Genomic DNA, 25,512 nt, shown 5'->3' with positions numbered 1-25,512 from the left:
CCGGGCCTGGGGACCCGCGGTCGCCGTCGTGTGCGCGCCCTCCGCGGCCCCCGGGGTCTCCCCGCAGGGCCCGGCCCGGGCTGTGCCGTCGGCCCCGCGCTGCCCTCCCGCGGCGTTCGCGGCTCGCGCGCTCTCGGGGCGCCTGTCGGGACGGGGCTCGCCCCGCGCTCCCGCGCCCAGGGGCCTCTCCCGGCGCTGACCGCGGGGCCTCCGCTCGCTCCCCGCGCTCGGCCGCGCTCCCGGGGGCCTGGGCAGCCCCGTCCGGCCGGCGCGGGAGGAGGTGAGTGACGCGCGCGGGGCCGCGTCCCTGCGAGGGTCCCGGGAGACGCGGGCGCGCCGCGGCGGTCAGCGCCCGGTTCGGACCCCGGTTCGGCCGCGGCGACCCGCCCGCCGGGGCTCGGAGCCCGCTTGCCGTGTACGGTGCGGGAGCGGGTCCGAGCGGGGCCCCCGCGCGCCCGCGCTCTTCGCTCAGGGTTTGCGGGGCGGCGCGGTGGAGCCGGCGCGTCTGCGGCGGGGGCGGGGGCCGGGGCGGGGGCCGGGCCGGGCCGGGCCTGTGGCCGCGGAGGGCTGCCCACGCCGCGCGCACGCCCGCCCGAGCCCGACCCCGCAGTCCCGGGGGCGCGGGCGGTCTGCGGGCTTTGCCCACGGTCCGGCTCCGGGAGCCGCGTTCGGGACGCGTTCGCACGAAGCCCACCCCCGCCGGGGGGAGACTTAGGTCGTCGCCCCGGGCATTTTGTGGCTGAGGCGGCTCTGCAGACGGTTTCTGCGTTAGAAAGTTGGGCCGGTGCCTGCGTGCGGGTCCGCACCAGATTCCGCGGGGGCGGGGGTCGCGAGTCGTTTCAGTGACCCCCCGCAAGCCCGACCCACACGCAGAGATTTTCTTTCACTTTTCTCCTCGGATCCTTTGTGTTTTTCACAATGGGGGGGGGCTGCGCTCCCGCCCAGCGACGTCCCTGCCATCCAGACCTTCCTGGGGTTAGTAGCCGCGAGTCCGCCCTGACGCACGTGGGACTCGTTTGCTTTTCAAAGTGTGGGCGATCTGTGCGGCTTCTCTGACCCTCTGACCGGCCCAATTTCTAGTGTCTTCTTCCATACAGCCAAGTCGGGAGCGGACCTCCTCTGTGGAAATGTACATTACTTTTAAGGCTCTTGAAAGTAAAATAAAGGATAAGTTTTCTACAGAACATCATACTGTAGGACGTGAAAGACGCCTGTTTTCACCAGCACAGTACGGACAACTTGAGACGGTCTTTAAAGCAATTATTTTGTAGTCGTTTGTGTTGTTACAGATCATAGCCCTGCTAGGAGGAAACAAGTGCTCTTCTATTTTAGGAGCAAATCCTCACTGAATGGCAGAGGTCCCTTTATTTGAGCATGAAGCAGACTTGATTCATTTTCGTGTTGGTGAAATGAGTTTCCTCCCAGCGAAAAACGCAAAACTGGGCATGTGGGAATGGAAGCTCAGAGTGAAAGGGCAGGGGCTAAAAGGGGCCTCTGCCCATGTATAACTTTGAATTTCTCCACTAGGAAGAAGTGCCCAGGCAAGAGATTTTTGTTATATGACTTCATAAAAAATAGTGAAATGTCAGACTCTTCACCCTTTAAGATGCGATTAGTTCATTTGGACCTTAAAGGAGCTCCGCCAAAGGTTTCCTACCTCTCGGAGGTAAGTGCCCTTTCCCTGTAGACAATCTTCCTTGCCTCGGGTTTGGTCTTCAGAGTTGTTAACAGTATTGTATAGAAATGTGTGCTTAGAGCACAACCGTGGGGTCCTAGGCAGGGGCACGATGGTGGCAGCAGCAGAGATTATGAATTTCCATCAAATCTCTTCATAGAACAGAGCAACTAGGATAGGAAAAGGAGGCAGGTGTTAGGGAACCCAGCAGAGGAGACCCACAGCCTCTCTGTGGTGGGCCGAATTGTGTCTCCCAAAAAGATGATGTTCACATTTTAACTACTCGTACCTACGAATGTAACCTCAGTTGGAAATAGGGTCTTTGCAATTACAGTGGACGTAAGATGAGGCCACATTGGAGTCAGGCAGCCCCAATCCAGTAAGTGACGTCCTTATAGGAAGAGAGAGCTTTAGACACAGGGGCACCATGTGAAGACAGAGGCAGAGGTCGGAGGGATGCGGCTGTAAGCCAGGGAGCGCCAGGACTGCCAGCAACACCAGACGCTGGAAGAGGCAAGAAAGGGTTCTTCCCTGGAGCCTTCAGAGAGAGCACTGCCCTGCCCACACCCTGATGTTTTATATTTCGGGCTCCTAGAACTGGAAGAGAAAATTCTCGTTGTATTAAGGCACCCAGTTTGTGGTCATTGGAATAGCAGCCCTAGAAAACTAATACACTCTTCAACAAAAGTAGGTACGAGGGTATCCCCATGAATTCCAAAATGCATGTGGTACAGCATACCACCCGTGTGGGAATAGGAACCAGGCAGGAGGTATGGAGGAGAGAGGAAGGAATTCTGACAGGTCCAAGACCAGAGGACCCAGGCCCGCTAGTACAGGTCCTTCGTCAGAGAGCAGTGGGGGAGCGGTTTCACTGGCTGCAGTGCAGAAAGACTCAGAAGAAGATGCTGGAGAGGCCTAAGGCTCTCAAATATTTTCCGGAAACTTCTAGAAAGGCAGAGCCATGCATAAAGCACACAGTGTTGAGGAGAGAATCATGGGGAGCTGAACTGGGGCACAGAAAGTAAAGCAGAGCAAAGGTTCTAGTGCGGGGAGCGTGGAGGAAGAGGCGGCCTCTGGCGGAGAGCCAGACGAGAGAAGAACCGAAGTGAATAGGCGTCACAGAAAGCATCATATTGGGAAGTAAGTACGGAAAGAGAGAATGCCACGCATGAAGGGATAAGCGCATCCTGACAAATGGGAAGATACAGAAGATAAGCAAAGAAGGTCCAGGTCACCTGTAGCAGGAGCCCCTCGGTTATCTGGGGCGGCCGGGCCAACCATCCCAGACTTCAGGTCCTATAGCGGCAGCTTGTCGTTCCTTCTGTTTCCGTGGCTGGTCCGCCCCGGGCTCCCTCCCGTGTTGGCGGTCCCCTGACAACCAGGAACGCCTGATGGTCCAGGATGGTCCCATGCGCCCAGCAGTTGTGCTGGCTGTCCACTGGGTGCCTGGGTCTGGTCCTGCACGTGGGCTCCCTCCCTCCCAGTGGCTAGGCCAGCCTCTCAGCGTGGTGCTCACGGGGCTTGGAGAGCACGGGAGCCAAAGCCGTGAGTCTCAAGTCAGCTGGGAACAGACCCCCGCCTCAATGTGGACGGCGCTGCCATAGCCGTGTTTTCAGTTTGCAGCGGGCCCAGAGAGGAGAACACGTGCTCGGGACCCCAGAGGCAGTTCCCTGAAGTCTGGGGTACTTGGGTCTGCGCACGGAGAGGGCAGAGGTGGGGCGCCTGGTTGGCTCGGACGGTTGAGCATCTGACTCTCCACTTCAGCACAGTTCACGAACTCGTGAGTTGTGGGGTTGAGCCGAGTCAGTGTCCCAGCTCTGGGCTGGGAGGTCGCTTGTGCCTCTCTCCCTCTGCCCCTCCCCCATGCACACACACTCTCCCTCAAGTAATAAATAAATCTTCAAAAAGGGAAGAAAGGGCATACTGTATACCGAGCATGGTAGACATTAAGGCATCTTTTAGTAAATGTATCAGACTTTAAAGAAAATGAAAGTGGGCATACAGGGGAAAGCTACAAGTTCTGTGTGAGGGAAGGATCATCAGATCAGCATCAGGTCCTTTGAGAGCAGCGTTTTAGGACAGAAGACAAGGGCGTAATGTACTTAAGATACTGAAGGATGTCGGATCCATCCGAGTGGACCGTCGGGTACGGAAGCCGCAGGCCAGCTATCATGAACGTCCAAGGAGGGAGTGAGTTACTCGAGACCAAGAGCGGGTACAGCAGCATCAGGGCTGGAACGGCCATGTAACAGCCCAGAGGAAGTAGGGTTCCAGCCAGTGACCGCAGGGAGGATGGCATTGCAGTGCCCCCCCCACCCCCGGGCAGCCCCCGTTGAGTGGGCTTCGCGGCGATGTCAGCAGTCACTGAAACCAGGAGGCAGAAGTTCAAGGCGTGGGTCTGGCTGACGCACTGGTCAGCTGGGCGCACTGGTCAGCCTAACACCAGTCTGCTAGGGCAGCCAGACTTGGGGCTTCTAGAATCATCTGTGAAGTACTTTTGCCCAAAGAATGACACCTGGGTCCAATGCCCCCGTCATGTCTGACCACCGTCACACACGAGAGTAGGAAGTGGGCAAACACACTACAGGACATCAAATCCAAAACCTGAAAATGATACAAAACAAGTGACTTGGTTTCCTCAACAAATAAATTCCAAATTAAAAAAGCAGGGGGGATTATTAAAAATCAGAGAACCTTCAAAGATCTATTCAGACGATGCAGTGTGTGACCTTGTCTGGGCTCAGACAAGCCACATGTGAGACGGTCTTCGCACAGGGAGGTTTGAACAGGAGTGACACTGAAGATTTGGTTAGGTGGGATCCTGGCGTGTGGTCGTGTTTCTGTAAAAAGTCTTCATCAGGGAGGTATACCGAAGTGTTTACACACACACAGTTGTTTCGTCTGGGATTTGCTTAGAAATACTCCAGTCAGAAAGCGGGAAATTAGGGGAAACGGTGTTGAGTCTCGGGGACAGATGTGCGAGGCTGGCATAGCACGCCCCGTGTGTGTGTGTGTGTGTGTGTGTGTGTGTGCGCGCGCGCGCCTGCACGCACGCGGGGGTGCTCACTTGCACGGCTTTACAGCGAGGACTTTCCCCGTCCCAGCAGCTGGCAGGAGTATGTGTTGGGGGCACCCGGGCCGCCCCACCCCACAGCCTCCCCCCCCCACCCACGGCACAGAGGATCACCACCGACCCCAACAGCCAAAGTGCCAAACAGGCTGTGGCGGTCGGATGGCCCCAGGGGGCTGAGGAAGTGGGAAAATGCCCAGAAGGTTGTGCGGCGTTAGCCCACTCCTTCCCAGTCTGTCTGCCTCACTTCGTAGCTGGCGTCAGCTGTTGGTTGTGCGTTGTCCACAGTGAGGCTTCGGCCCCAGGCTGTCCTCCTGATTCCGTCCAGCTTGCTCCCGAAGGTCCCCATGCTCGTGGGAAAGGAAAGCTCCCACAGACACGTCAGCAGGAGTGTGAAAAGTCTCGTGGAACCTGCAGGGGCCCTTGTCCGGGGAGGGCTTGCTGTTTACCTGCTGGAGGCCCTTCCAGTGGGGCCCACGATCCCTTTTCCACCCCAGACTTGACATCAGACCGGAAGGAAATAATTCTGTGTGGTAGATGTGAACTGGATCTGAAAACCCTTGAGAGTAAGAACTCGTCTCCTGTGAAACCCAGGTGGAGGAGGAAATGGGGGTGAGCGTGGGGAGGCCCCTGAGCGCAGCCAGGAGCAGCCGCCGCCGTCCCCCGCAGCCCGCGCTGCCTCGGGGTTAACCACGGAGCTGAGCCGCGGCTCCGTTCCGTAGGTGCAGACCCCGTGCGAGCGAGCGTTGCCGCGTCAGACTTCGATCGGTGCGACAAAGTACGCGTTCCAGGTTCAGCGTCTCCAGGAGAAATGAGAGTATCGACCGCCTGTGTCCACAGGCAGGAAGACAGGCCACGCGTGGCACCGCTGTCGCTCTCCTTCACACGGTCGCTTCCTCACAGCGTCTCTGTTCCCCCAGGTCTTCCCTCTGTTCCACGCCTTGGGCGCCAACGGGCTCCTCCTCGAGTATGAAGACATGTTTCCCTACGAGGGCCGCCTCAGGCTGCTGAGAGCCAAGCACGCATACAGGTATCCCCGGCCACGGAGAGAGCAGGGCCACCGGCGGTGGCCCACAGGCTGGGCGAGGGTTTGGCACTGGTGGGCAGCCCTCTCCCGGCTTTTAAACTCCCGTCTTAGTTACAAAAATAAAATACATTTGCTGGAGAAAATTTGAAAACATTTTGGGGGGAAGGAGAAGGGTGGGGAGACGGGGGATTAAGGGGCCGGGGATGCTGCTCTTTAAGGCCACAGTTGGGACCTTCACCTGGAAAGCAAAGATTAAAGGGGGTCGGAGGGTCAGAGTCAGTACACGCAGATGTGGCGGCCGTGGGCACACCCCGCTTGGTTTCCAAGTTCTGGTGTCTGTGTAAGTCAGTAACAGCCCGAAGGGAAAATGACCAAAGGACATTTGGGCCAATTCCCCGCAAAAGTAAAAATGGCCAATAAGCAATACGATAGTAATAAAGTGAATTAAATCAAGTGAAATGCCATTCTGGCTATCAAATTGGTGAGGATTTTGTAAAGGTTCTGATGCTCTGTGTTCCTGAGGGTGGGAAAAAGCCGATGTCGGGCTGGCGGCCGCTCTGCAGGGAGGGTCGGCTCCACGCCAGATCCGTGAGGGGCTCGTGCCCCACGTGTGTGCCTCGAGTGTGCACGCCGCAGGGAGTGAACGTGCTCTGTTGATCTGCTTGTTTGTGGCGTGGCAGCAAGTGCTGGGATACCTGTGGGGCTTGAGAGGGTCTGTGTGGAGCCCTGCACTGGTAGGATGGGTTCGGAGACGGTCACACACACCCAGAACCCGGAGCTCGCCTTCATCTTGAGATCAGTTCCTGTGTGGGAGCTCGTGCCGGAGCAGGCGGCGGCCCTTCCCGGTGCCGTCCAGGTTCCCGCCAGAGCATCCCCCACTCAGGCATGTCTCGGAGGTCACTAACCGCCCCCCCCAGTGTAACCTTGAAGGTCTTTTAAATTTCCTCCATTAAAGGGGTCACCAGCTTCTCTGGAAAGGGCCAGACCGTCCATAGTTTGCGCTGTGCAGCCCACCTGGTCTCTGCTAGAGCAGTCTGGGGGCACAAGCAGCCAGCCGTGGCGGATTTCCCGTAAAATTCCTCTTGTGGGCACTGAAATAGGAATTTTGTGGAACTTTCAGATGTCATGAAAAATTTTTCTTGTGATTTCTCTCAACCAAGTTATTAGGTAATGGGTTGTGTGAAAAGGGGCAGGCGGGTTTGTCCTTGGGCCCATCTGCCAACTCCTGTTCTAGACTATGGTTCCACGTATGGCCCAGTTTCTTATGAAATGACTTTAGGTTCTTAGAGAGCTTGGGTAAAAATAGCTGTTAAAAAGCAGACTGTTACTTGAGGACCTAACAGAGCATCATTTCCCCCAGTTCTAGGTGGGAGCCCTCTCTGAAGTCTTAGGAATATCTTCCGAGCTTTTTGGAGATAGTGAGCATATTAGCTTCTGCAGGAGGGTCCTCCGCTGGAACCTGACAAGGGAGGGGGGAGTGTGAACAGGAGCCTGTGTGAACAGGCTGGAGTGTGAACAGGGGCTGCTATGAATGGGCTGGAGTGAACCTCTGGGTGATCTTTGTCTTCCAGCCCCCCTGAAATCAAAGAGATCCTACATCTGGCTACACTGAACAAGCTAGAGGTCATTCCGTTGGTGCAGACATTTGGACACATGGAGGTAAGTGGGAGGAACAGAAGTTACCCGGTGCCAGGTGTGGGGCTCTGGGGTCCACAGGCAGTGGCTAGCCACAGGCGGGGAGCAGCTCTTTCTCAGGCTCTGCCCTGCAAGGGGCGGAAGAGCACAGAGCTCCAGGTCAGAGCGGCCTCTCCAGGGAACGGAGGGGCGGGGCCGGGGGCAGGCCTGATCCCATGGAGCCCTGAGGGCCACGTTGGTTTCCTTTCTAACTTGTGTTCCTCACTTAACACTGGAGATGTTTCCCAGGCTCCTCTGTGATCTTCAAAATAGTTTTCACACCTGCAGAAAAGATGGGCAGCAGATTAGACACAGCATCGAGGTAATGGCTGCAGGTTCCGGTTCTCCTCACTGGACACACCTGCTGGCCCTGTGGCCAGCCCCTCCCCCAGGTGTTCAGGTGCGCGTTGCGTCAGAGCAGCTGTGTCCACGTCCACTCACGCGCCCCCTCCCCTGCCCGTGTCCCCCTGCGCTCAGGCCTCTGGAGGTGACGCACCCTGCCGTGCTCCCTGGGCTCCTCACTTCCCGCCGCCTCGGACTGCAGTCCACAGAGCGGCCCTCCAGGGCCCCGCTGTCCTCCAAGTCGCTAAATGTAGTGACAGGTTCTAGTTCGTCTTCCTTGACTCTGGCTTTTCGCAGCCCCCACAGCTCCCTCCCAAACCCCGCACTCTGCTGGCCCCCCGCTCCCGGCCACACCACTGCTTCCCCAGCGGCGTGCCGTCCTGTCGCTACCGCTGGGCGTGGCGGCGGTCCCCATGGCTCCTCTCCAGACCCTCCCTGTGCAGACAGTGCCATGACCTCTCCTGCTTCCCCTTCGTCCTCCGTGACCCCCAGATGCGGGCTCCTCTGCCCTGTTCTGGCACCCCTGACACCCCTGCACTCGGGCCATGGTACGTCCTGCTGCTTTTGCTCCTCTGTCTCGGGCGGCAGCCGCCAGCCCTCTGCCGCCAGCCCTGTGTGAACCACCGCCTGACCTGCCCGAAGCACCCCCCCAACGGTGCCGCTCTGACCCCTTCTCCCAGTCGCTCCCTGACTGCTGCTCCTCAAGGGGCCTGGCTGCTCTCTGAGTCGGGTTGGTTCCTGGGGCCACTGCAGCAGAGGACTTCCACCAGGTGACTTGAGCCCCCGGGAGCAAGCTCCCTCTCGGTTCCGAGCCAGAAGCCCAAGGCCAGGGTGTCCTCAGGGTTGGCTCCTTCTGGAGAAAGACCGTTAACGTGCACTTACTTGCCATCAGGATGTTCCCTCTGGTGAAATCACTGCAGGGACTTTCACGTTTGACCTTCGGCACTGTTGAGTTCTTCAATTCTCTGGACATTCTGGATACGAGGGTTGTTTGGTGACGACCGGCCAGCGTCTCCCGGTCTGGTCTGCGAGTTTTTAGTCCTTCCGAGGACCTCGAAGAGCAAAAGTGTCTGATTTTCTTTTCTTTTCTTTTTTTGTTTTTGTTTTTTTAAAGATTTTATTTATTTATCAGAGAGCGAGCACAGGCAGACAGAATGGCAGGCAGAGGCAGAGGCAGAGGCAGAGGGAGAAGCAGGCTCCCTGCCAAGCAGGGAGCCCGATGTGGGACTCGATCCCAGGACACTGGGATCATGACCTGAGCCGAAAGCAGCTGTTTAACCAACTGAGCCACCCAGGCGCCCCAAAAATGTCTGATTTTGATCGTGCGGCTTCTCGGTTTTGCTTTGATGGGCTCTGCTCCTCGTGTCATTTCTAAGAACTCCGCCAGTCACTGGCCACCGGAGATTTTTCCTGTTCCCTTCTAAAGTTCTATGTTCACACACTTTCCACTCGCTGTCATGGTCCATGCCGAGTTAATTTTTGTGTAAGGTGTGAGGGTCGTTGTTTTTTTGCATATAGTGCCTGACCGCTGAGATGGCCGGTCGGGCCAGCACCGCTTACTGAGGGAGGGTCCTTCCTTTAGACTCTGGAATCTGGGGTTGCTTCTGTACCTGTGTCAGAAGTCACTTGACCTTGTGACTTGTGAAGGTCCGTTTCTGAACTGTTCTGTTCCATCCATCTCTACATCTGTCCCTTTGTCGGTCCCTTCCTGTCTTTTTTCTTGTTTCACTGTGACTCTTAAGTAAAATCAGATAATAAGAGCTTTATTTTCCACTCAGTTTGTACATCTGTGAGAAACCTTGCTGAGGTTGGGGCGCCTGGGGGGGCGCAGTCTGTTAAGCATCTGTCTTCAGGCTCTGGTCGTGATGTCAGGACGCTGGGATCGAGCCCCACAGCGGGCTCTCTGCTCAGCGGGGCGTCTGCCTGAGTCTCTCACTCTGCCCCTCCCCCCAGTTTGTGCTGGCTTGCTTTCTCTCTTTCAAATAAATAAAATCTTTTAAATTTTAAAAATTTATTTATTCGACAGAGAGACATCACAAGTAGGCAGAGAGGCAGGCAGAGAGAGAGGGGAAGCAGACTCCTTGCTGAGCAGAGAGCCCGATGCGATGCGGGGCTCCATGTGGGGCTCGATCCCAGGACCCTGAGATCATGACCCAAGCCAAAGGCAGAGGCTTTAATCCACTGAGCCACCTAGGTGCCCCTGCACATCTCACGATTTTTGGTTGAAAATGGGGCATTTCAGATAATACTGTGAATCTGACTTTTTCCATTGCAGCTGGTTGTAAATTGCTTTCAGTCTCAGAGCCTGTGCCCGGCTGTGCGGCCGTTGGCGCTTCGGTTAGCTGCTCACACACGCGTTTGTGGCCTGGCTTCCTAGGGGCCACCCCTCTGCCTTCATGGCTGGTATTCAGCCAGGGTCGGGGCCACGGTGGCCTGGGGCTGTGAGGACCACCCTGTGGTACGGGCTGGGGGCACCGGGAGTTCAGCCAGTGCCCCATCTGCCTCGGCTGTGGGTGTGAGTGTGGCCTCCCGTCAGCCGGGGTGTGAGGAGAGTGTGTGTCAGCTCTGTGGCTTCCTGTCCACAGTCACCCATCACATTTCAGGCTGGTGGCCGCTCCATCTGAACGTGAATGAGCCTGGCCCAGGTGGCTACTTTTCTCACCGGGCCCAGGTGGACCTGATGGACGGGCCATGAGCCAGCCACAGGCTCTGCCCGGCCCCCCAGCACCCTTGGGGGGACCTGCAGCCAGCCTTGCTTTGGGTAAGCTCATCCTGGTGTCACCTCCTGTATCTCTGCAGTTTGTGCTGAAGCATGAGGCTCTCGCTCACCTCCGAGAAGTAGCACTTTTCCCGAACACCCTGAACCCCCATGAGGCGGAGGCCCTGGCCCTGGTGGGAGCCATGGTCAGCCAGGTCATGGAGCTGCACCCGGGCGCGCGGTGGTTCCATGTCGGCTGCGACGAGGTGGGTCCTTCGATGCTCTGTCCACCCTTGGGCCTCACCTGCCCGCTGTGTTCTTCCCGCAGCAGCCTCTCTTCTTCCCTTTAAGGGCCCTTGTCCCACCTTGCGGGGTAGTTTCTTACATAGAAAAATAGTCCACGTGCCAAGGATAAAGAACTGGCCGAGGAGATGTCCCCCTGGGAGGGCGTCCGTTGCAGCTGACCCGTGACCTCGTGCGGGCAAAGCTGTGTTGCTGAGCACAGTGAGGGGTGCCCTGCAGGATGGACGAGGGCCGGGCTCTGACCTGAAATGGCCATGCTGTCCACCCCCGAGCCACGGAAGAGCCAGCCCCCGCGTTGGCTATCTGCTTGCTGGCTGGTGGACACCCGGGTTATTTCTGCCCTCGGGCTGCTGCGAATGCTAAAGGGAAGCCTGGAGTGGAAGTTAGGTCTCGGGGAAGGAGGAGGGCCCCTTCACCAGCTCCTCTGCGCGGGCAGCTGCCACTGCAATCCTGGCCGACGTGGCCTGGGCCGGTCTCTCCCAAGTGTGTCCGCAGTGAGGCTGGGCGGTCCGGGCAGACGCGTCCTGTGCTTCCTTCCAGGTCTATTACCTTGGCGAGGGCGAGGCCTCCAGACGGTGGCTGCAGCAGGAACGTAACACCAAAGCGAGACTGTGTCTGTCCCACATAAAGGCAGTGGCCTGCCACGTGCTGGCCCGGCACCCCGCCACGAGGCCCCTGGTGTGGGACGACATGCTGCGGGCCATCCCCGAGGACCAGCTCTCAGGTCAGCAGGTGCCTCCCCCAGGCCGCTGGTGTTGGGAGTGAGGAGGCGAGTGGCTGCTGGGGGCAGACTCTGGGCCCCCTCCCCCAAAGCTCTCACTGCAGGCCACCCCCTTAGAGTCACTCTCCGGACTTTCTCATGCAAAATGCCATTTCCCCAGCAGGGAGTGCAGAGTGGTAGGTCTGAAGTAGGTCTGAGTAGCCATGGGGCCTTGGTGGGCCTGGCCAGCAGGGGGAGGAGGGTAGGGAAGGGGTCCCACTGGGCCTGGAGTGCCCAGTGCTTCCGGCCGCCTTGACCCCATGGGACCCTGTGGCCAGCCCTGCGGGCACCGTGGCTAAGCTCACGCAGGCTGCTGGTCAAGGACAGCAGCCCCTCCGGCCTGCCGGCGCTCACTCCATCTGAGGCTCTGGGCAGAGACCAGAGACGCACCCCATGGTCCACTCAGAGCCCCCGCCCAGAGTGTGGCCACTGCCCCAGCCTCTGCAAGGCCAGGTGTCCTGGAGGCAGCCCCGACCACTGTGGCCGTTGGGTTCTCGTAAGATGAGACAGAATCCAGCCCAAGTGGTAGTTCCTGCTGCACCCGGTCCTGGTACCCCCACTGCGGCACGCAGACAGAGCGGTTCCCCTGTGCAGGAAGCTCTGGGGCTCCCGGCTTGGGGTTCCCCTTTCACAGAGCTCAGTCTGCTCATTGCCAAAGTTGGCCAAATCCATGGTTGCAGCATTTGCCGTGTCCACTCTGCATCTACAGCCCAGGCTCCCGAGCGAGTCAGCGTGCGCTCTGTTGTAACACTGGGGCCGGGGTGGGGGGTGCCGCGGGGCTGTGGGGCCAGGGCGATGGCTCTCGGCTCACAGCCGTCTCTGCCCCAGCATCAGGGGTGCCGCAACTCGTGGAGCCTGTGCTCTGGGACTACGGGGCCGACCTAGACGTCCATGGCAAAGGTCAGTACCCAGACCACAGCCGCGAAAACCCTGGAGCCCTGACTGCCTGGCCAGGGGCGTGCAGGGGCCTCTGTCCCTTGGTTCATCAGGACCCTGCCAGCTGCCTCCGCTTCCCCACAGGCCCCTCCTGAGGGAGCTCGGCCAACCACAGGGCCACCGGGGCGCCCATCCCAGCCCACGTCACTCCTGAGGTGTCCCGTGTTGTCTGCTGTTTTCCTCACGAGCCTCTGGGCGGCGTCTCTGATCTCGCTGAGACGTCAGTCTGCCTAGAACTCGAGCTGGTGGCTGGGGGCTCCTCCTGCTCTCCGGTCCGATAGGCGCCGTGTCCAGGCTTGGCCTCAGCATCTCGGACCGGGCCCGTCACACCACTCACCTTCCCCGCCTAGCTCTTCTCATGGAAAAGTACCGGAAGTGTGGTTTTCTCCGGCTGTGGGCTGCCAGCGCCTTCAAGGGGGCCACGGGGGTGAGCCAGGCCCTGACCCCCATCGAGCACCACCTCAGGAACAACGTGCAGTGGCTGCAGGTGGCGGCCCGTGGGCCTGCGGACGTGCTCCAGGGCATCGTCCTGACCGGCTGGCAGAGGTGAGGCGGCGCCCACCCGCCTGGCAGGGGCCAAGCAGCTCTGATGGCCCGGGACACACCACCCCTCCTTGGCCCGTCTGCTCAGCCCTTCCTGGGAAGGGGCCGGTCCTCCTATGAGGGTAGGAGCCTGGGCCCCTGATACCCCCACAGCCATCCCCCAAACCCTGCAGAGGGGACATCACTCGAGGTGTCTGGGGCGATGCACCCTGGTCCTCCCAGCCCCCACACACCTCCCCACCCTCGGCAGCCTTGCCTCCAGGGCCACACAAAATGTGTCTCACGTGTGGCCAGCACAAGGAGAGATTTTCTCTCTCTAGGGATTTCACCCTATTTGAAAAGTGAGCTGCAAGTGAACCCTGGCTCCCGGCCAAGTCCTAGCCACAGGTCTAGCCCTGCGATGGGGAGGGCAGAGGGGGAGACAGCTGGAGGCCCCTGCCCCTGCCTTGCTGACCCCCAGGTCTCCCAGAGCAGTCAGAGAACTTACTAAGATATCAGGGTGTCTGACCTGAGCAGCAAGACGAGGCAGGGCCTCCGAGGCAGCAGCCAGCCCTGCGGGAGCATCTCAAGTCTGGTCCGGTGTGCCGGGGAGAGCGCGCAGGCATCTGCCGTGCAGGTGGGCAGTGGAAGCTGAGCGGCCCTCTCCCCCCGACGTAGGTACGACCACTTCTCCGTGCTGTGCGAGCTGCTTCCCGTGGGAATCCCGTCCCTGGCCGTCTGCCTGCAGTCGCTCCTACACGGTACGGGTCCCTGCTGCTCCCGGGCGGCAGGAGGGTAGATGCCCCCAGTCGCGTCTCCTCGGAGCGGGGCTGTGGTTATGCTCACCGGTGGACAGGGGTTCCGCCGCCCACCCGCCCCGCGGCCCCCAGACACAGTGAACCCGTGAGAGCAGTTCGTCCCGGATGCGTGCTGACAAGGGCTCTGCCCTGAGCCGGCCAAGCTCCCCACATGGGCAGAGACATGGGCTCACGGGCGACAGCCTGTCCGTGAGGGCGCGGGTCTGTTGTTGCGTGGGGCACAGGGTGGGGCTGCATGGGGAAAGCAGGGTCTGGCTCCCGGACGGACCCTGAGGCTCCCCGTGCGTCGTGCCTCCTGAAGGGTTAGCGGGAACCGTTCAGACAGAGGCGTGCGGATGCTGCAGCCGACGCCGCTGTTGACACTGGGTGCTGGTCCCGCTGCCCCGCCTGTGCGGTGGGCACCGCTGCCACACAGCCCTCCTCCCCCTATGGAGACGGGCCGGGCCTTGTGCCCCACCGGGTGCTCCCGCGCGAGCTGACAGAGCCCGGTCCACATTGGTACGTGCAGGCTTCACTGGCCATTTCAGTTGTCCTGGAATGTTCCGCGTCTGAGAAACCACAGTGGCCAGGTCCTGCGTATGTCCGGGACAGCTGTGGGCGCGCCGGGCAGCACAGGCTGACCGTTCCCCAGCGGCGGGGCTGCTTCTCCTCTTCCTTTTCTCATTTTTAACACAGTGAGCCCATTTCCTGTGTTTCATACGATGCCCCGTCGCCAAGGTCTGCTTGGGCTGGCGCATGCACGCTGACCTCCTTGGTCACTTGGCCACCGGGCCTGCACAGGGGCGCCGGCGCCCCGCCACTGTCCCTCCAGAGGCCCCTCTGACCACCTCCATCTGTGCTTCGTTGCAGGAGGGTTTACCGAAGACGTTAAAGCAAAAGTGGAGAACTTTCTCGGGATTTCAAACCTAGAAGTAACTGATTTTACAAGGTAACCCCCTGCCCCCTGCCCTGCCTCTCCCCTCACATTTGGACCCCCGGCTCAGCACCGCGGCTCTCGTGCAGCGAGGGGCCCGGCTCCTTCCCTGGCAGCGACATCCTGGCCCTCGTCACGCACGTCAGCCTCCACTTGCGCAGCTCCGTGGACACACTGCTGGAGAGGGACAGGTGAGTGGGCAGGGGCTGAGCCCACACTCCCAACAGGACAGGGTGAGGGTGGCCCGTCCCAGACGACAAGTTTCTGGGGGGAACCCGCGTTTTCCATGTTCCACCAGACTCTTTAAGGTTTCTCAAAGACGTTCTCTTAACCACCCCCGCCCCTGAGGCTGCCCGGCCGGCTGCCGTGGGCGCACCTGCATGCGTGGGTCTGCCCGGCCGGCTGCCGTGGGCGCACCTGCATGCGTGGGTCTGCCCCCAGGTACGTCAGCGGCTGGTTCAGCCCTTACCACCGCAGGCGGAAGCTCGTGCACCCCGTCGTGGCCCAGCACATCCAGCCTCAGGCGCTCAGGTTGGTTGCCCAGCTCTGGTGGTGCCCACCCCGGGGCTGCACGTCCTCCGCGGCTTCCGGCTTTGAGCCCGACGAGCTTTCTAGGTCTTGAGCCGTGAGTTCTTAGGTGAATCAGCTTGGCTGAAACAGCTGTGCTGTACGTGTTCGAGAAGCCAGGGCATGCCTAGCCTAAAAGGGTAAGGGTCACCCCAGGCAGGGTCCAGGGCCCTTCATGGCTCATGGCTTTGAGCTGAGGCCGATGCAGTGTCCTCACTGAGTGGAAGACACGGTCAGATGTTGACAGGCTCATGTGTAGAGACAGGCCCTGCAGGCCAGTAGCAGAGCACAGTCCAGTTTCAGATGTTGAAACGTAACAACTTATTTATTCCCGTCTCGCTGTGAGATGGGCACGGATAGCCATTTTATGCATGGGTAAACTGAGGCACAGAACCGTAGCCACCCGTGAGGTTGAGGACGTGAGTGTCGTGCACAGGCTGTGAGCTGGTGCCCGGGGTTGCCCACCAGGCAGGCTCACTGCCGGCTGTGGTGCTCAGCCTGCTGGCCAGGTGGAGCGCCGTGGTGCGGGAGCTGGAGGCCGCCCTGCATCGTGTCTTCTATCCGGACGCCGTGGAGGAGTGGCTGGAGGAGAACGTGCAGCCCAGCCTGAGGCGGCTACAGGCCTTGCTGCAGGACCTTAGAGAGGCAGCTAGCGCCAGGCCGCACGTGGCTCAGGACCCCTGAGGGGGTGGGCCGGGCACCCCGTCCAGCTGTGTCCATCCTGGCGCTGGCGGCCCGCCTCCCCCTGTACCCCAGACTCCCTGCAACAGGCCACACCCAGAGAGCAGACGGTTCTCGCTGGGCAAGACGAGGCCTGCCAGCCGATCCACACGTGGAACGTGAAATAAAACGGAGCGGGAGCCAGAACCGCGGCTGGTGGCAGGCAGACTCGCTGCCAACATGCGTCCCGCACCAATGGTCCCGAGGCCCTCCTCACCCTGCAAGCCCAGCCAAGGCAGAGGGGTGCTGGCCACATGGGTCCCTCCAACTTAGGGCACCCTCCAGTCGGGGTGACCACGCCAGAAACCAGTGACAGCATTTCATACTTTATTTTAGAAAAAGAAAGCTTTCAAATTTTACCACTTAAAAACCCAACTTTGGCATGTGTCGATGACTGTTCCCCAAACTAGAGCTGTTGGTGGCCTCTCTGGAGAAGGGGGCGGGGCTCCCCAGAGACGACCCTCCTCTGCGGGGCTCCCCGCTTCCTAGCTGCTCCTGGCTCAGCTCCTGAGTGCCGGCTCAGAGGTGCCCTCACTGCCTCCCCTCTGTGGGGGCTGCTGCAGCAGCCCTGGACCCCACACCCTGCTTGGGGTCCCAAGGGAGCCACCCTGGCCTACGCAAGCCTAGTGGCAGGCCCGGCTAGTCAGGGGCTGTGTGCGGGCTGGTGAGGCCTTGGGAGTGGCTGTAGTACACACAGCCAGGTGGGACCCTCAGCGCCCACCCTGGGCCCTGCAGAGCCTGGGCAAGCATCGCACTCTAGCCTCGGAGGGGACTGAGCCAGGGAAGGGCTGTAGCATGTGGGGCAGGGCCCATTGGGATCCCCAGGGACATCATGCCAGTGTGGGCGTCCTCCTGGCTCCCTCTGAGCCTGACCCAGCTGCTGGCACTGTGCACACCTGCTGAAGCCTTGCTGTCACTGGGGAGCTGAACTGCGGGGTACTGACAAACCTCCCTGGGTGTCCCATTTCAGAGACCTGATCCCCACGCAGCTGGTGGGCAGTGGGGTACGTGTGCCCTCAGAGTTCCCCGTCACTGCCCAGGCTGGGGCCAGCCCTCTGATGCCAGGAGGCAGCTCTGAGGCCTCTGCCCTCCCTGGACAGCTCAGAGCCTGCAGAAGGTCCAGCCTGTGGTTTTGCTCAGAGGGCAGAAGCAAGCAGCAGGAATGGCAGAGGGTCCCACCCCCCTGGGGCTGGTGGGGACACAACCAGGCGCTGGAGGAAGGCTTGCCAGTGGCCCACCAGAACCAAGGCCAGGGGCTCCATGGGTGTTAGCTCTGGCTCCCCGGGCCATCAGCCTCGCTGTCACTGCTCTGAGACAGCTCCACGGGACTCTCCAGGTGGTGCAGATCCAGGAAGGTGGCAATAAGCTTGGCGATGGCTTCCACATCACTGGGCCAAGCCGACATCGGGAGAAAGGGCAGGTTACCAAGGCCAGCCCTGAGGCAGCCACAAAGACCACACCATTCTCCTGCTGGACCACCCACCTCCAGCACCCCCAGGGGTCCCTCTAGGACATGGTGCCTTCTGTTCTAAGCCCCATCCCAGACCCCTCTGTCCCCTGTGGGGACTCCCCAATATTCCCCAAGCAGCAGGGGCTACTTCCTCCAAGTCCTCTCCCTGGGCCCAGCCACACAGTCCACTCTGGGGGGCCACCTGTTGGGGGCAGGGGGCACAGCCAGCCAGCTGTGACAATCAAGTCACCTGCCCAGAGCTTACCTGCGGTGGCCCATGACAGCACTCTGTGTGAGGGGGTGGGAGAAGCCTGTTGCGAACCGCAACACCACCACGTAGCCCTTCCCAAAATACCGGACTTTCTCCTCCTCCACGTTCACATCCCGGATGTCATTCAGCTGGACCACCACTGCGGGGCATGGCAGGAGACAGTCAGTGGTCCCCCCTTCTCGCCTGCCCTTCCCACCTGTGTGCTGGGCACAGCACTTTGGGGCCACTCTCCAGAGGATGGCAGCAGGGGCCAGGGACCATCGCACAGGCTGGCTGTGCGCACAGGAGAGCACCGTTGGGTGGGAAGCAGCAGGCCTGCCGGGCTCTCGTGAGCGCACACCAAGGACAGGCTAAGCTCTATACTGCATGTCTCTCTGCTTTACCGTCCCCCGATGGCTGAAAAATGCCTTCCTGGTGCCTAGTGGCCGGCCACTGAGCTCGAGGCTGCCCAGCAGTGTCTGGGGGCACCCTCTGTCACCCAGCGGGCAGCTCTGACCCACCCCATTTCTAGGCCTCGGGCCTGGTCTCTGGGTCTTGCTCACCACCTTCCATCCAGTCTGGAATCAGCAGCCTCCTGCCACACCCCGTGTGCCCACGCCACGCGCCTCACCTTGGTCGTGGCCGGCTCTGAGAAGAGTCAGCAGCTTCCTATACAAGCTGAATGTCTTCAGGACGACCTGCCCGGTATTCTTGTTGAAGACGGCTTCCTGGAAAACCAGCCAGAGGGGATCACCCAGCTGCCAGCCTCTATGTGTGCAGACCCGCCGCACACAGAACTTCCAGGGCCCAGCCTGGCCAGAGCAGACACTTGAGAGAACACCCAGCTGACACCCAGCCCGGACAGCCACATGTGGCTCCACCAGGGCTGAACACCTACAGCCACACCCTCTTGGACTCCCATCTGTTGGGCCCCCAGGGCCAGGGGTGTAGAGAGAGAGGGGAGCGTGGAAGCAGATGCTGTACCCAAGGGAAAGAGAAGTACAGCAGCGAGGTCATCAAGCAAAGGAATGGAGGTTAAAGTCCGGAGGTCAGAGAGCCCCCCAGTCCTGTGGTTCCTGGCGAAGAGACCCACCCACCGGGGAGCGCACCAGCCCTCATTCTATGGTGGGCTATGGCAACACTAGGGAGTCAGGAATTTCAGTGGAAACTGTCATGAAGAGCTTCTAGGAGAAAAGATTCCTCGGTGCAGAAACCAGTAAGGTCAAGTTTCAGGATAGGGCGTGTGAGGCCCCAGAGCCCTTACCCCTGCTGTGACCCCCTCCATACCCTCGGGCTCCTGCATCTGCCGGCCTTACCTCCCAGTCCTCCAGGTTCTGCACGGCCACGAACAGGCAGCCCGTGACATAGAAGAGCTTCCAGCCCAGACTATCTGAAGAGCAAACACGGCAGGCAGCCAGGTGAGGGACAGCAGCAGAGGGCCAAAGGCTGACGTGCCCCGCTGACACTGGGCGGGGTGGCCTCTGGGGCTGGCTGAGCCCGGCCCAGGGCAGCCACCTGACACTGCTGGCCCTGCCTGTCATGCAGAACCACGTGTGAAATGCCGGCCAGCTCGGTGTGCCTCTGCTCTCCCTCCAGTGTCTACTGGAGACCGGAGTCAGGGCTGACCCGCACCTGCAGATCACAGCCCGGTGTGTGATGGGGGAGGGGGAGGGACATGCAGGGGCGGCTAGAAGTGTGGTTCAGCCTGCGGTGCGGCCTCAGGCGAACACAAGAGAGCACGTTTCTGAAAAATGTGTCAACACGGGAGAGTGCTTCAGATACAAGAAGGTGGGGCACCAGGGGGTTCAGTGGGTTAAGCCTCTGCCTTCAGCTCAGATTATGGTCCGGGGGTCCTGGGATCGAGCCCTGCGTTACAAATAAAATCTTGAAGGAGAAGGGGAAGGCCAGCACACGGAGCTGGGGCTGCACCTGCGTGGAGGTGCCTTGGCCCTAAAGACTGGGCCTTGGTGAGCACCACAAATGGTGGGTTTGCTCTCCTTTTCTATTTCCCAAACGGCCACCGAAGTTCCTGCGGGAGGGGGAGGAGGTGATGCACCCACCTCCACTGTAGTAGGCAGCAGCCAGGCCAATCGACAAGATTCCTGCAAAGAGAAAAGAAAGCAAGTGCCTCCCTATTGGGCCCCCATGAGTCCAGAGTCCCCTCCTGCCAGGAGCCACAGGCTCAGATGAGCAGGCCCTTCCCTTCCCGGTGCCAGAGATGGCTGGGGGTGCTGGTGGGGGACAGAAGACCACCAGGCTCAGAAGTCGGGGACACAGCCAGGAAGTGCACTCAGAAACATGGCGAATGCCTTTCACAGTATTCCCTGAGTTATGTTCCTCCGGCCGAGGCTCCAGACCTGGGGAGCCAGAGCCAGACAGTATTCCACGCGGTGTGGGATGAAGAACGGTAGTGTGGCGCGGGAAGCAGAACAGGCAGGTGGCCACGTGCAGGGTCACGGGAAAGCTGGACAGAGACCTGCCGCGGAGGGCACAGCCACACCACTCTTCACACGGCTGCTCTCGGCAACACCGTGCCACCGCCCTGCAGTGTGGGACCCTCCGATGGACGGTGAGGAGGAAAAACGGGAATGAACTGTGGCCCATCATGTGAGCCTCCAACATACACTTGCAACCAGATGTATGAAAGCAAACAAAAGGGGAACACGAGGACCTCAAAAGAACATGCGCAATATTAACATTAAGATACTAAGTGGTGGAAAAAGGACAGATCTCACGTAAAAGCACTCGTGTAGGTCAAAAGCTGTGCATATAGGATAAAAGCTGGGAAGATACAAAGTAACAAAGCAATTGCTATACTTGGGGGTAACAAAACAGAGGACAGTTTCTTTTTCTTTCTTTTTTTTTTTTTTAATTAGGTTTTTAACCTGGGGGGAAATACGGACATCCTTACCAACAAGCAAAGACCAGGACCTGATGCCTGGAGCCCTCTTCAGATGGAGGCAGGAGCTGGTGCGGGACTCCACCTGCATGTACATCCCTGGTCTGGGCGCGCACCACTCCGGACAGGACGCGCTGGGGAAGGGCAGAACACACCGCGGCTGGAGTCCTCTCGCCGCCGCCCGCACACAAGCGCCCAGCCCCTCACCAGCCTGGGAGCCGGTCAGCTTGTGTCCACGGCGGTCTCTTCGGTCCCCCAAGGACCGCTCCTCTGCAAGGCCCTTCTCTGCTCAGGTACGCCGACCGCACGGGGGCCACCTGCCCAGCCAGTACCCGCGAAGCGGCCACCAGCGCTTGGACATCGACTGCCCCGTCCTACCCGGAAGCCGCAGTCCTCGGAAGCCCCGGCAGCATCCGAGCTCCCGACACCCCAGCAGAACCTATCAGAGGGCCCGCTCCGCCCTGTGCTGCCCCCGAGAAAGGGACTCCGGGTCTCGTCGTGGTCTGAGTCTGTCTCCGGCCGCTCGGACAACAGGCTACGTGCGGCGGAGGGTCCGGGGGCTCCGGCTGGGGCCCCCGGTTCTGGGGCGCAGTGAAGTCAAACTCACGACAGTACGGGGTGGGTTCGGTTGGTACCGACGAGTCCCGCGTCTCGGTCCACCCCCGGGCTGCTCCTGCTGCGGCTGGACCCGCCCGACCCCTCCCCAAGCCAGGCCCCGCGCCCCCGCTCCGCTTCCCGCGGCTCTGGGAAGCCTCGCCCGCCCCGCGACAGCGGCCCGACTCCCGCGCCTACCGAGCACTGGACCCGGCGGCGCGGGCGCAGGGCCGGGACCTGGGGCAGGTGGCCGGCCTCCAACTTCCGGGGTGGGGGCGGGGCTGCGCTGACTTCCGGGCTCTGGGGCTCGAGCGGGCCCTACTTCCGGGGCGGGGCGGGGCGGGGCGGGGCGGGGCGGGGCGGGGCGAGGCCGCCGGCTCACCCGCGCCCCGGCGGGAGGCTGAGGGGCGGAGCGCGGCGCCTGGGGGGCGTGGGGAAGCGCAGCAACTGCGGGCGGGTGACCGCCCCCGAGAACGTCTGGGGCGACTGAACCCCACAAAGTCGGCAGCGTGGATTCTGCGGCAAAACCCTCGCTTAAAACGTCGATAAAAGGGGCGCCCGGGGGCTCAGTCGGTGAAGCGTCGGCCTTCGGCTCCGTCGCGATCCCGCGGTCCCGGATCGAGCCGCGCATCGGGCTCCCGGCCCAGCGGGGGCCTCTGCTCCCCGCCCCGACCCCAGCCCGAGCTCGCTCCCCCACCCCCACCCCCACCCGAGCTCGCTCGCCCGGTCGTTCCCGCGCAGATCAAGTCGCTGCAGCTGTTAGCATCTGACGAGCCGGAGAGGCGGACAGAGCGCGAGCGGGGACAGCCGGGGCAGAGGGAGCCCGACCTCGCTCCCCGGACCCCGGGGCCACACGACCCGAGCCCAAACCGGTGCCCCGCAAGCAGAACCGCTCGCGAACGACGACGCTGACAGAGGTGGGCGTACCCGCAGGTCGCCAACACCCGGCTCGGGGCGGACGAGCCGCTGCAAAACTCGGGGACGCGGGTTCACCCTTGGAGCGGAAGTGGCTCGTGCCTTGAAAAGACAAATTCTGCGCGTTTGGACTGGAGAGTCCGTGCAGTCCCGGTACAGCGTCAACCTCCGGAACAACACCGCGGGCTCCCCCGCCAGCGAAGCCCGGCGCTCGGGGATGACCCGCGTCCCCAACCCCGCCCGCACGGCTCCCGCCGGAACCCCAGGCAGGTGCGGACGGTCGCGCCGCAGGCCCCTTTTATAGGGGAGCGTGGGTGGGCGGGGTGGGGCTGTTGTAAACAGAAAGTCCATTGGAGGGAAAGGGGAGCTGGAAGATTAGTGGCTTCTCATTGGCTGGACGATGGCCCCTCCCCATTAGATGGGCTGTGACCGTCTCCATTGGCTGGACTGTGGACTTCTCCCCTTGGCTGGGTTGTGACTCTCTCATTGGCTGGGCTGTTGCCAGAAAATTGCGGTAGGAAAGACCATTTGCTCCCCGAAAACCTTGCCGCAGGCTCGTAGCGGCCTACCTGCTCCGTCTCCACCAAAGCACTACTTCCTGACTGCCCGGTGGTGAAGACCCAAGCAGGACTGAATCACCGGGGCCCCCCCTGCGCAGGGCCCTGACGGGCCTGGCTGATTCGGACCAGGTACCTGGAACAGGAGCCTCCCTCCCCGCGTGGCCTCGCAGGGGGAGGGCCGAGTGGTACGTGGGGTGCTGGGAGAACACAGGAGAGCTGCTCTTCCCATTATGCTCTTTTCGTACTTATTCCCAGCGTGTTTTCGAACTTGCATTAGTACAACCCTGAGTACTTCCCGGTGAAGAAATAATGCAGGTCGGTGTGCAGAACCCTAGAAGACTGACCGATAGAAGCGCACGACCAAAAGCCATACTTCATCAGTCGGCTTCAGATACCTCTGCCTGTGGCTCCCAAACCTCACAGGCATCAGAATCACCAGGCAGGTTTTTGGGTTTTTAAATTTTGTTTCGTTTTTAAGAGATTTTTATTTATTTATTCGGCAGAGATCACAAGCAGGCAGAGAGGCAGGCGGGGCGTGGGAGGGGAGCGGGCTCCCCGCGGAGCAGAGAGCCCATGCGGCGCTCGGTCCCAGGACCCTGGGATCATGACCCCAGCCGAAGGCAGAGGCTTTAACCCACTGAGCCACCCAGGGGCCCCTTACCTGGCGGGTTTTTGAAACAGAATGCTGGCACCTGTTCCCAGTGGTGCGTGGGGATTTAAAATTTAGATGGTGGTCATACTGCCGGTCAAGGAACCACGCTTTGAGCCCATCTACTCTAGCTGCAGCAAATCTAGACTGTGTCTGAACACAGCAGGCTCCTCAGACGGACCCCTCAGCTCGCATTCTATCTTCTTGAAACGCACTTCCCCTACACGATCTTGAAGGTTTATTTGAACTGTTAATACCTCCTTTAAGTCCTTCCTGCTTGCCACAAGCCTCAGAATTTAGGTAGAACTGAGAGGATACCCAGGAAATTCTACTTTGCATTATATGTATTTGCATAGTTTCACCTTTTCTACTGGATCATAAGCCATTTAAAAATAAAGACCACTGGACTTTTACAAAGGTTAAGTGCGCGAACAAGTGACAGTTAATTTGGTCAGAATCCTGTTAAATATTGGTAATAGCAAGACTGGAAATACAATATCCATAAATAGGGGACTGAGTGAATAAAATTGTATATTGTGCCAATTATCAGTGCATTCTATCTCAGCTCTAAATTCGAACTTCATTGCGTGATCCCTGAAAATGGATCTGAGCCCTCTATTTTTTGTGCGCTCTCTGGCGTGATGCTGAACTTTGTCAGTAGAGGGTGCTGGAGAGACACTGCGGGAGGAAGATCGGCTTCTGGCTCCGGCAGCTCCCAGGGCTTCTGCGGCGCCCGGCCCTTACTGTGCACACTGGCCAGCATAACCAGTATCCACCAGCTTCTCCTTACAACCCCCTTGAGTGGCGTTGTAGAAAAGTACCTCTAGTGAGATCCCTTGTGGGGGGGGGTACCTTTCCCCAGCACCCTCTGGATGAGATTTCCAGCAAGTTCCGTCAGTGCAACGTCTGACTTCTCTGCCACCCGGTGAGCCAAAGGCGGCCTCCTCCAACAGTCCAGATCTCATCCTGGGTCACAGAGTGGGCTCCAACGTCATAGCCCTGATTGGGGGGGCTGTGGTTACTCCTTGTTTCTTACTATTCTTGCATTCTCTTTTTACTGGCCAATCCCTCACACCAATCCCCAGTTATTGCTAGTGATTCTTTATATTAAACCGTATTCAAATTATTGTGAGCTTGCTCTCTCCTGATTGGACCCCACGAGGGAAGGAGGACTATCTCTATATACTATGACCGCCTGCTTTCCAGTATATACTGTTGAACCATAAAAGCAAGATGGAGAAACATGCGTAAGGTACTATCATTTAAGAGGGGGTTGGACAGGATGCAAATATATATTGAAATAGAGTATGTAAAATGTGGTGGTTTTATTCTGGATGGTAGAGTGAGTTAGCATTGTTAGTCTGAGACTTTTTAATGTATGTAATGTGAGATCATGCAGATGAGTGTGTTAGGTCGGTACTGCTGGGAACCAGGAATTTCAGATAGGAGTGATGGATGTGAGGTCGGTAAGGGCAATTATTCAGAACCCTAGATTTGAATCAGAAGGACTAGCGTGAGTTCATAATGCATTTTGCTTTAAAACGTTTCCTCATGCTGTCCACTGAAAAGTCCTAAAAACAATGACCAGTGCAGTAGCAATGAGCAATTCTAGCATCCGTTCTGTGGTTTTTAAATACCAATTCCTACTAAAGGAACCAGGCTTTTTGGTGAAAGGACTGATTTCAAGTCTAAAGCAGGAAATGTACAAGCAAATGTACCAAAAAGCAAAAAGACTGCTAACATTTGAGTATCTTCTCAAAAAATTTTGGAGTCTAGCTGAAGAAATTCTCTTAGCAAAAAAAGAAAAACGGGATTTGAGTATCAATAAGAATAATTCAAATGAATTGAAAATCTCCAACCATTTAAACCCATAACTCTTTTCTTTTTTTAAAGCAATCTTGGGGCACCTCGGTGGCTCAGTGGGCTAAAGCCTCTGCCTTCAGCTCAGGTCATGATCCCAGGGTCGTGGGATCGAGCCCCGCATCAGGCTCTCTGCTCTGCAGGAAGCCTGCTTCACCCTCTCTCTCTGCCTGCCTCTCTACCTACTTGTGATCTCTGTCTGTCAAATAAATAAATAAAATCTAAAAAAAAAAAAATTTAAAGCAATCTCCATGCCCAATGTGAAGCCCAACATGGGGTTGGAACTCACAACCCTGAGATCAAGACCTGA

The 25,512-nt window shown here is 59.4% G+C and overlaps 2 protein-coding genes across 5 annotated transcripts; one reads left to right on the top strand and one right to left on the bottom strand.

The window, feature by feature from the left end:
* Positions 1-596: 596 nt before the first annotated feature.
* On the top strand, positions 597-16,400 carry HEXD (hexosaminidase D). Of its 2 annotated transcripts, none has more exons than XM_044247158.1 (12): positions 597-1,666; positions 5,666-5,775; positions 7,344-7,431; positions 10,588-10,752; positions 11,330-11,513; positions 12,378-12,449; positions 12,836-13,031; positions 13,686-13,768; positions 14,675-14,753; positions 14,828-14,929; positions 15,180-15,269; positions 15,803-16,400. In XM_044247158.1, exons 1-12 carry the CDS (start codon positions 1,454-1,456, stop codon positions 15,987-15,989), a joined length of 1,569 nt encoding a protein of 522 aa, XP_044103093.1. In that variant the 5' UTR covers positions 597-1,453; the 3' UTR covers positions 15,990-16,400. The 2 variants fall into 2 exon arrangements, with proteins under 2 accessions (XP_044103093.1, XP_044103094.1); XM_044247159.1 differs by having other exon boundaries at positions 1,369-1,666; positions 12,384-12,449.
* On the bottom strand, positions 16,339-22,160 carry LOC122905862 (cytochrome b-245 chaperone 1). Of its 3 annotated transcripts, none has more exons than XM_044247164.1 (7): positions 22,146-22,160; positions 20,637-20,758; positions 19,786-19,827; positions 19,042-19,115; positions 18,357-18,453; positions 17,741-17,885; positions 16,339-17,413 (listed from the first exon to the last, which is right to left on the bottom strand). In XM_044247164.1, exons 2-7 carry the CDS (start codon positions 20,719-20,721, stop codon positions 17,293-17,295), a joined length of 564 nt encoding a protein of 187 aa, XP_044103099.1. In that variant the 5' UTR covers positions 20,722-20,758; positions 22,146-22,160; the 3' UTR covers positions 16,339-17,292. The 3 variants fall into 3 exon arrangements, with proteins under 3 accessions (XP_044103099.1, XP_044103096.1, XP_044103097.1); XM_044247161.1 differs by lacking the exon at positions 22,146-22,160 and adding an exon at positions 21,417-21,486; XM_044247162.1 differs by lacking the exon at positions 22,146-22,160 and adding an exon at positions 21,232-21,288.
* Between the last annotated feature and the right edge of the window lie 3,352 nt (positions 22,161-25,512).

The sequence above is a fragment of the Neovison vison genome, chromosome 5, assembly GCF_020171115.1.
Source record: "Neovison vison isolate M4711 chromosome 5, ASM_NN_V1, whole genome shotgun sequence".
In the NCBI taxonomy this organism is placed as follows: Eukaryota; Metazoa; Chordata; class Mammalia; order Carnivora; family Mustelidae; genus Neogale; species Neogale vison.
The sequence above is the reverse complement of the archived record's forward strand: the minus strand, read 5'-3'. Positions and strand labels throughout refer to the sequence as shown.